General features: G+C 38.0%; 2 protein-coding genes across 2 annotated transcripts; one reads left to right on the top strand and one right to left on the bottom strand.

Moving 5' to 3' along the window:
* Positions 1–1,127: 1,127 nt before the first annotated feature.
* LOC112019518 (receptor-like protein kinase FERONIA) lies at positions 1,128–7,924 on the bottom strand. Its single transcript, XM_065777174.1, has 3 exons — positions 7,608–7,924; positions 6,489–7,461; positions 1,128–1,466 (listed from the first exon to the last, which is right to left on the bottom strand). The coding sequence occupies exons 1-3, from the start codon at positions 7,922–7,924 to the stop codon at positions 1,128–1,130; spliced, it is 1,629 nt and encodes a 542-aa protein (XP_065633246.1).
* A 78-nt stretch (positions 7,925–8,002) lies between these two features.
* LOC112029792 (receptor-like protein kinase FERONIA) lies at positions 8,003–9,474 on the top strand. The gene has a single exon (XM_024062474.2). It carries the CDS (start codon positions 8,103–8,105, stop codon positions 9,246–9,248), a length of 1,146 nt encoding a protein of 381 aa, XP_023918242.2. The 5' UTR covers positions 8,003–8,102; the 3' UTR covers positions 9,249–9,474.
* Positions 9,475–9,724: the final 250 nt, after the last annotated feature.

The raw sequence follows: 9,724 nt of genomic DNA on the forward strand, positions 1-9,724 counted from the left end.
TGGCCCTAGGGTTTTGAGCTTTTTTCTTATCTTACTTAGGGGGTGTTCCTAAGATAGATTTACCCTTGTCTATGTTCTCACTAGCTAAATCAGTTTTAACATCATTGTTCTCAATTTCAACATTATTACTAGAAGGATCAAAAATAGTAGTACTAGTAGAAGCAATATTAGAAGAAGAGAGACCATACCCTAAACTTGTACGATCAGAAGCAGATTTCTAAAGACGAGCATCTCATCAAGCTTTACACTTGAAGTCCTCTCCAATTGAGCTCTGACTTGAAATAGTTCCACTTCAAGCTTCTTGATCTTCTCAGCCAAGAAATTGTTGTCAAACCTCAGTGCTCCAATAGTCTGATTGGCTTCATCAAACTTTGTGGGAAGCTCTTCACGATCAAGTTCCACATCACTGAGCTTCTTGGTGGCCAGCCTATAAAGTTTCTCATGCTTTTCAGACACTTTGTACAATTTCTCATAGGCTGTATGGATATCATCTTGATCATCTATCTTCTTGAACTTAGACTCTACCAAGTCCTCTTCTTCGTCCACGTCTTCAGCAATCCCCTTAGTAGGATTAACAGTGGCAGTGAAGGCATTCAAGATTTCGTCATCCCTATTTTTAGAATCATCCTCAAGTTTGGTGTTGCTCAAGGTAGCAACAAGTGCCTTACTCTTCCCAATGCTCTTGAGATATGTAGGACACTCCTGTTTCATGTAACCGAAGTCTTGACACCCAAAGCAATTAGGTCCTGCAGGAACAATGTACTGACCGCCATCCCTAGCATCCTTCTTTCCTTTGTCTTGGCTCTTGAACTGTGAAGAACTGGATTGCCTACGGTCCTTGTCGAAGCCTTTCGCATTGGCATTCTTCATGAACTTCTTGAATTGCCTGGTGATATAGGACTTCATCTTCGAATCCTCACCATCTGAAGACTTATCAGTGTCACTGCTCTTGGCCTTCAATGCCATGCTCTTGCCCTTACCCGACTTGCCAATTCTTGTTAACCCTACCTCGTAGGTTTACAAATTACCAACTAGCTCTATCAAAGGAATCTTGTCAATATTCTTTGATTCCTCGATTGCCGTAATCTTAGCATAGAATCTCTCGGGTAGAAATCTGAGCATTTTCCTCATAATCTTAAGTTCAGGAATGGTTCCCCAAGATTGAAGGCTGAGTTTACTTTGTCCTTGAGCTTGGCATAGAACTCATCGAATGACTCATCCTTCTCCATCTTGATTTCTTCAAAGCTTGTAGTGAGCCTTTGAAGCTTTGAATCTTTAACAACTTTGGTTCCTTCATAGGTTGTTTGGAGAATGGTCCATGCCTCCTTAGCAGTTTCAGTAGAGGATATCTTCTCGAACTCCTCATTAGTGATTGCACTAAATAAAGCATTCAATGCCTTGCTGTTGAAGTTTGCTGCCTTGATCTTGACATCATCCCAATCGGCCGGTGCTTCCTTCGGCTTGGTCTATCCTATCTCAACAACTTGCCACACTTTCTCATCTAAAGACTGCAAGAAAGCTCTCATGCGTACTTTCCAGTATGCATAGTTAGTGCCATCAAATAAAGGAAGTATAATTAATGACTGTCCTCTATCCATGACAAATAGGGGTCAATGGATCAACACAGCAAAGATTAACCCTAATCAGAGTGTGTCTGCTCTAATACCACTTGATAGGCCAAAAATGAACTGACCCCTTGTGATGAATTAATTGATTAACTAGCCAAGTTTAATTAATTAATCAAATTAACATGCAAATGCGTGGTAGCACAAACAAATCACCAATTAAACTAAGTATGCAGTAGAAAATAAATTGATACAATGATTTATTTATGAATGGAGAAAATCAACACGGCAAAAACCCCATTGGGTGATTTTAAGGTCACCACTTCTGAAATTCCACTATTATCACAACAAGCGGTTACAAGTAAAGGAATCCCAGTATCTTATACCAACCTACATTTGAACCTTTACCCCAATACCCAATTGGACTTGTTCTATAGTGACAATTTCTCCTTTTGATGCACGGCTCCCAATACATGACTGACCAATTGCGTGGATCCTAGTTTGCGACTTCAATCACCAACTAGAAAAGGTTGGTAGCTGCAAAGTTCTTCAATTCATCTACGATGAAGATCAAGAAGATGCTTGGTTACAAAAGTCTACGGTGCACAAACACAGTAACTTCTTCACAAGAATGATGAACTAGGGCAAAACTTTATCTTCAGTCACAATTTGCTTGAACAAACTTTGCTCAACACTTGTGCAACTTGTGTTCTCTTTGACGGCCCTTAAAATAATCCTTTTATATGTCTAGGATTGTGAGAAAAGAAAACCCAAACACATAATCACAAATTAAAGTTAAAACAAATTTGAAATTCTATTTTTCATAAACCTCGACAAATGTCTATCTGTTGAGCTGCTGTCGAGCAACTGTCGAGCCACAAGGCTGGAACAGCTTCTTAAGCTCAATAGATGGCTAGCTGTTGAGCTTTAATGACAGACACTTCTTCAGCTTGAATCTTGGATAGGCTTGCATGTCTTCAATACTTAATCTTGAAACACAGTTTTTTGAAGTATTAAACACATCTTAGATCTTCCCAAATACAAGTAAAGTGCGTTTTGTCAAAGGATTAGCCAATTACACAAAATAGTGACATTTGTTCCTAACAAGTGAATCACATATGTCCTAACAGTCTAAAAAATATATATATATATATATTCTTGACACAATTGAAAGAAAATTTGGAACATCGTAAGAGTTTTGTAAGCGGGTTCAACAGGCTAAGCCCACATAGAATAGTGGATTTAGGTTAGATGGCCCAATATAATTAATTTGTTAAAGGATGGGCTTCCGAGGTCAACTTGGATGTGCTAGTATGTTTTAATCTTTAGACAGATGGGAAAAGTTAGATAATTCAAGTAAAAATAACAGATCTTTAGACTTAACACCTCCTTAGGCTTGGCCAAAAAGCAGTTGTTCATATATTGCTCAAGTCTTAATCACAAGACAGTACTATACAATATTAGTATTTCTTTTTTGTTTTTCGTCTCTTGTTCTGGAGGGGTTTCCATATTATTAGTTGAATTGCATCCTAGCCCTCCACTTATACAGTTATTGACCTTCCTTTATGTGCTTGTCCCATCAATGTTTTGCTGGAGGTGGAAAAATGGGTTGCAAGCTGTAAGGACACTGTTTAGGGGTCATTCCTCTATTAATGTGGTCAGCTGAGTTGATTCATTGTATTGAATGCGGAAGTGATGACTACTTTATCTGAATATTTCCATTTTTCTTAACTTACACATCTCTACCATCTTCTTTGGTATTTTGTCATCTGGTGCAAGTGGCTTGCTCAAAGGAATCTGAGGAATGTTCATTCCTCGGGCTCCTAAGGGGGTCCGCCTCTTCGTCTCTCCTCCTCGGATTCTTATCCATGTGTCAAGTTAGCTGATGTGTGGATGGACCCCTCCTCGGACTGGGCCCACAAACTCTATTCCATACTCGAACCTTACCCTCCCACAAGTTTATTAAAATAAATTTTCAATTTTCATTAATGAATTTAATGGTATTAAGTTGTAGGGAGTCATATATTGTTTATTATTAAAGCTCTGGAGGTTTGTATAAAATTCAAAACAGTATAGGAAAATCAATGGAGTATAGGAAAATCAATGGAATTTCATTAACATTTTCTTTTATAATTTTATATGAATTTTTAAGTAAAAGTTATTTATTTATAATATTACTCTAAAAGGCATAGTGTTTTATGTTCTAGTTATATTCAGGTTATTCTTGACATAATATATATATATATATATGTTTGAGGCAGAGAGTTCCAAATTGAAATTAAAGAAAATATCTTCTTACATGCGCTATTTTAGATTAATATTTATAATCCTTAAAAAAAAAAAGATTAATCTTTGTATATTAAGAGGATTTAGAAAGTTAGTTAGAGTTTCAAAAAATGTTTAAAGTACCCCTCATCTAATTAGATAATCATTATTTAAATAGCGAGTGTGGTAATTTTTAGGGAAAAAAAAGTTTCTCTAGTAGTTTTTTTTTTTTTTTTTAATAAGAGAGATGTTACATCCACAACATTTTTACAACAAATTATAGGTGGTTAGTTGTTTTTTGTTCAAATTTGAAATTAATATTAAGATTACTTTTTTGTCTCAACAATAACAACCAGTAACAGCCAGCCACTTAGGATTTGTTGTGAAAATATTGTAGACATATCATTTCTCTTTAAATATATCTCATGCATGTTTAATATATTTTTTCATAAAAACTTGCACATACTAAACTAGCGGTTTACTTCATTTCATATCCTAAATTTTAGTTTCTTAAAAATTTCTGTGTAACCTTACTAACAAAAAATAAATTTAAATTGAAAAATTACATTAAACTAAAAAAAAAAAAAAAAAGACTTCATCGCATGTGTGGAGCGATGGATTAAGTATTTATAATTGATGAGGAAATGTCAAAGTGGATAATGGAAATTAAAATAATAATAATAATAATAACAATAAAGGGGGAGAAGAAAAAGAAGAAGGAGAGGAGGAGGATAAATGCCTTGCTGCAAGGGAGACTGCCAGGTGATATTGAAATGAACGTTTGTGCCAGTCAAAAAAAAAAAGAAAAAAGAAAAAAAAAAAAAAGAAATGAACGTTTGTGTATGCAGCCCAGCCTCGGGATCCATGTGACTGTAGCGCCAAGTTGCAATACATACCAGGATGCTCTTTACTTTTTAGATTCCATCCATTTGGTAAAGATCCAGACAATCATGGACCCCTCCTCTCACATTGCTATCTACTTTCCTTTCGGCTTCATGGGACCTTCACCCTTATCCTCACGGAAGCCAAAATAAAGGGTTGGTTTGTTAGTGGTGGATTATTCACCTCGACCCAAAAAAGAAAGCGCGGGGGTTACGATGAAAGCCACCTAAGGGCTCATGCACTACGCGGTGCAATTTGCTTGACTGCGACTTTGCGAGGTTCACGTGTCGATATTTAGAAAAATATTATGAAAAATTACATTTTATTTTTCTTAAACTATATTTATTTTTATATCTACTTTTTCTAAACTATACAAGTTTTATATTTATTTCTTTAAAATATTGCTTGGGTAACACTTGTCTTCTTAAATTATACGAGTGCACACTTAGCCTTCTAAACTATTATTCATGTAATTCTTTGCACATCATCTTATAAGTAATAGTTTAAGAAAATAAATGTGTATTCTTATGGTTTATGAATGTAATTGCAAAAATAGTATAATTTTAAGGGGATAAATGTGTAATTTAAAGTGAATTTGATTTGATTTTTTTTTTTTTTTTTTCTATGGAGTAGGAAGCTATAGAAGCTGGGTAGAAGTATAGTCGAACGAATTTTTGACCGGTAGTGAGTGGGAATATGTAGGTGAAAGGGGAGAAAGACAAGCGGGCAGCGGTATAGGGTAGTTGGGAAGCAGAGGAGGATTGCTTAACTGAGATTGTGGCTTGAGATACCTGGTTTTGTGATTGTTCTTGAGGGAAGAGTTTAGAATTCACGTCACCAATCCAGGTCCGACCATCTAATGCAGTTGCGTTGCCGGAGGAGCCGCAGCTAATCATAATATTATCGACTGGTGTGTAAAGAGATGGCGAGTTACCAGCTACGGTGTAGGTGAAGTGGTTCAGAAACAAGGCGAGGAAAAGAGGTGTGAGACATGGTCGTAGAGTGATTGAAAGAGACATGTTGCTTCGGCTGGCCATTGTAGCAGAGAGAACAAAAGTTTTGTAGCCGTGCTTTTAGTTGGACGATGACTACGAATCACGTATAGTCACGTTTGTAGAAGACGATTCTTCTGGGAAACACGTTGAAGGAGTCAGTTTGACTTGTAGGAAAGACTTTAACTTGCTGTAGCTGAAGGGAAGTGGGGCAGGAAGACTTGATAAGTCTTGAGAGAGACCCCAAATTACTTTTGAAGCTTTACCGTGATAAATGATAATTCATAATACAGCTAAACAAATTTTACGTACTTTTTTTTTTTTTTTTGTTTGTGTTTTAGGTTATGTTCTATCAAATTATGATGGGTTGAGTGTTTGAATTTTTTTCATTTTAAACTTTAATTATTTATATTTTAAAAAAAAACTTTAATTATTTTATAATAAAAGTAAAAACAATACCTAACTAGTCTTGGTAAAATATAACGTGGAACACAATAAATAGTCTAGATTCCAATATGGTTACATATTTTACTTCTAATTTATGGCCAAAACCTAAAAGGGACAACCAAGGGGGAAAAAGAAATACACAAATAAAAGGAAATATGGTCTTCCGCTGAAAAGTCTCACTGCCGACGCCCATCGTGTTAAAGCGGTAAAGGTCCATTAAAAAAAATGTGGTAAAGGTTTTAATTCCTACTAATTTACTATCTCNCCCATCGCTAGAGCTAGAGTCCTTCACTCTCTTGGCCCGCCGGAGTATGAAGAATCCAATAATAGACACTACAATAAAGCCGGCAACTCCGCCACCAACTACAGCAAATATTGTTGTTCTATTATTCTTCTTCGACCCTGATGATTGTATCGGTGGCGCAGACTTTGGAGGCGCCAACGGAAGTGGGTCGGGATTTGGTCCGGCAAGGTTGCCACTGGTATCGCTTACTTTGAAGATTTCGATACCGTTCAAGATTGCATCACTGAAATGACTCGCATAGCCATTCGGGGTTGCTTGTAGGGCGATAGAGAGGTTCATTTTCTTCTTGCTATCTTTGCCAAGGAGAGACACAGCGTAGTCCCTGTATAAGGGAACACCTGAAATGCTCTCAGTCCATTTCCTCAAGTTGAATGCAGGCTCCGCAGTTTGATTTGCTATGAAAATAGGAAACACTCGGTCGTGATTAAAAGTAATTTCTGGTTGAAACTCGCAGAAGTGTAGCCTAACAAGGTAAACAAACTGAGAATCTACGGTAAATTCCCAAGTGAGATTGTATATCTTATTGATAGCTTTGTTAGTCCCCATAGTCCGGGCAGTTCGATATACATCTTCGGGTGCAGTGTACGGTGGAATTATGGTGAACTGAAGTTTAATGGTTGTGTTAACAGGTATAACGGATGTTAAATCTTCGGTCAAGTACTCTTCGTCCGGACTCCAGCTCCGGAACATTCCGGTGTCTTCAGTGCGTGAGATGTAGCCCCCTCCAGCATTTATTCTGTATAACATCTCGAGAGCAGTTTCGTTACCGATGCTGTACTGCATCTCCTGGCCGATAAAAGGGAACGATTGATCATCAGACTGAGTATAATAGAGATAAGAAGGCATGGACAAGATTTCAATTCCGTTGATAAAAGCAAATGAATTGGAATCGCTTGGAGTGAAGGTTATGTTCAGCCTCTCATCTTCATTGATGTTGACACAGAACTCTTTATATATGGTATCACCAGGATCACCATCGGCGTCTGCCGTAACTGAAGCGTTAAAGCTGTTAAGAAGAGTAAAAGGGCCAGCTTTGACGGAGAAGAGGGCTTTAGAGCGATCGAAATTGCCGTAAGAAGCTGGGTAGAAGTATAGTCGAACGAATTTTTGACGGTAGTGAGTGGGAATATGTAGGTGAAAGGGGAGAAAGACAAGCGGGCAGCGGTATAGGGTAGTTGGGAAGCAGAGGAGGATTGCTTAACTGAGATTGTGGCTTGAGATACCTGGTTTTGTGATTGTTCTTGAGGGAAGAGTTTAGAATTCACGTCACCAATCCAGGTCCGACCATCTAATGCAGTTGCGTTGCCGGAGGAGCCGCAGCTAATCATAATATTATCGACTGGTGTGTAAAGAGATGGCGAGTTACCAGCTACGGTGTAGGTGAAGTGGTTCAGAAACAAGGCGAGGAAAAGAGGTGTGAGACATGGTCGTAGAGTGATTGAAAGAGACATGTTGCTTCGGCTGGCCATTGTAGCAGAGAGAACAAAAGTTTTGTAGCCGTGCTTTAGTTGGACGATGACTACGAATCACGTATAGTCACGTGTGAAGGACTCTAGCTCTAGCGATGGGACTGCTTGGTGGGGTCCATTTTCTTTTACTACCACGACCAAGTCAACAAATACACGCGGGTCAAGTCTACCATCTGATATGTGTCGTTACTTTACTCTGGCGGAGATTAAAGCAGCCACTAAAGACTTTGATAATGCTTACATTATTGGTGTTGGTGGGTTCGGGGACGTGTATAAAGGCTACATTGATAATGGGACCACTTCGGTTGCTATCAAACGATTAAAACCCGGTTCACAACAAGGGGCCCACGAGTTCGAGACTGAGATCAGGATGCTTTCACAGCTTCGTCATCTTCATCTCGTTTCTCTGATTGGATTTTGTAACGAGGGAAAGGAAATGATTCTTGTGTATGATTACATGGCTCATGGGACCCTTCGTGATCATCTTTACAACACCAATAATCCACCTCTTTCGTGGAAACAACGGCTCCAGATTTGTATTGGTGCAGCGCGTGGGTTGAACTACCTTCATACAGGTGCGAAACAAACTATCATTCATCGTGATGTGAAGACAACAAATATCTTGTTAGATGAGAAATGGATGGCCAGTGTGTCTGATTTTGGGTTGTCTAAATTTGGTCCCACTGGTATATCTAAGGCCCATGTAAGCACAGTGGTGAAGGGTAGTTTTGGGTATTTGGATCCAGAATACTATCGACGCCAACAGCTAACTGAGAAGTCTGATGTGTACTCATTTGGTGTGGTGTTGTTTGAAGTGTTGTGTGCAAGGCCACCAATTGTACGCACGGTGGACAAGAAGCAAGTGAGCTTAGCGGAGTGGGCTCGACAATGTTGTCGCAATGGAAAGCTTGATCATATTTTTGATCAATTTTTGAAGGGTAAGATTGCACCAGAATGTTTGAAGAAATTTGGTGAGATTGCTGTGAGTTGTTTGCTTGACAATGGAACTGAACGACCATCGATGAATGATGTGGTATGGGGTCTTGAGTTCGCATTGCAGTTGCAAGAATGTGCAGAAAAAGATAGCAGGCTTGATTTGGTTGATATTGAGATGGAGGATGATCAGAAAGCTTTCATGCCCAAGTCCATGATTGATAGTGATGAAATGTTTAGTAGCAGCATTGGGCAAGTGTCAAGTACAACTAGTGATAGTAGCGTGACCGTAATAAGTAAAGATTTGGAAGGTTTTGCTTTTAAAGAGTCAGATAGATTGATGTCCTCTGGGGCAGTGTTCTCTGAAATTATGAATCCCAGAGGCCGCTAAGAGAATATATGCTTGGGAGGTAACATTATAGTATGTTTTATTTAAGTCGTGTTGTGGAATAGAACTTGGTTTGGTAGCAAGTACTTTTATTTCAGTTATGGGGGAAGAAGATGTTGAATTGAGTTGCCAAATAGCTCTCAGTGTACAATAGTTAATCTCTCTCTTTTTCTTTTTCTTTTTTTAATATAAAAAATGTGTGATGGTTAAAGGAAGTAGTTTTATTTTATGTTCTATATTAGTTATTGAATTGTTGATAAAATTATTAAGGTATTTAGAGCTTACAGAGATTTGCATGCTTGTAACATAAACAAGCTCTTTCCATCTTCCTTATATTTATAAAGGTAAAGAGATTTATTTTGTTTACAGGCTGAAAAGGTTAGGAGATCTATCCTATTATATCAACTTTAGTTACGTTTGTGTGTTGGGGGGAATTGTAGGTACAACTTCTTTTTTCTGAATGATGTAAGATGTATGAT

Source organism: Quercus suber, unplaced genomic scaffold (genome assembly GCF_002906115.3).
Source record: "Quercus suber isolate HL8 unplaced genomic scaffold, Cork oak 2.0 scaffold_150, whole genome shotgun sequence".
In the NCBI taxonomy this organism is placed as follows: domain Eukaryota; kingdom Viridiplantae; phylum Streptophyta; class Magnoliopsida; order Fagales; family Fagaceae; genus Quercus; species Quercus suber.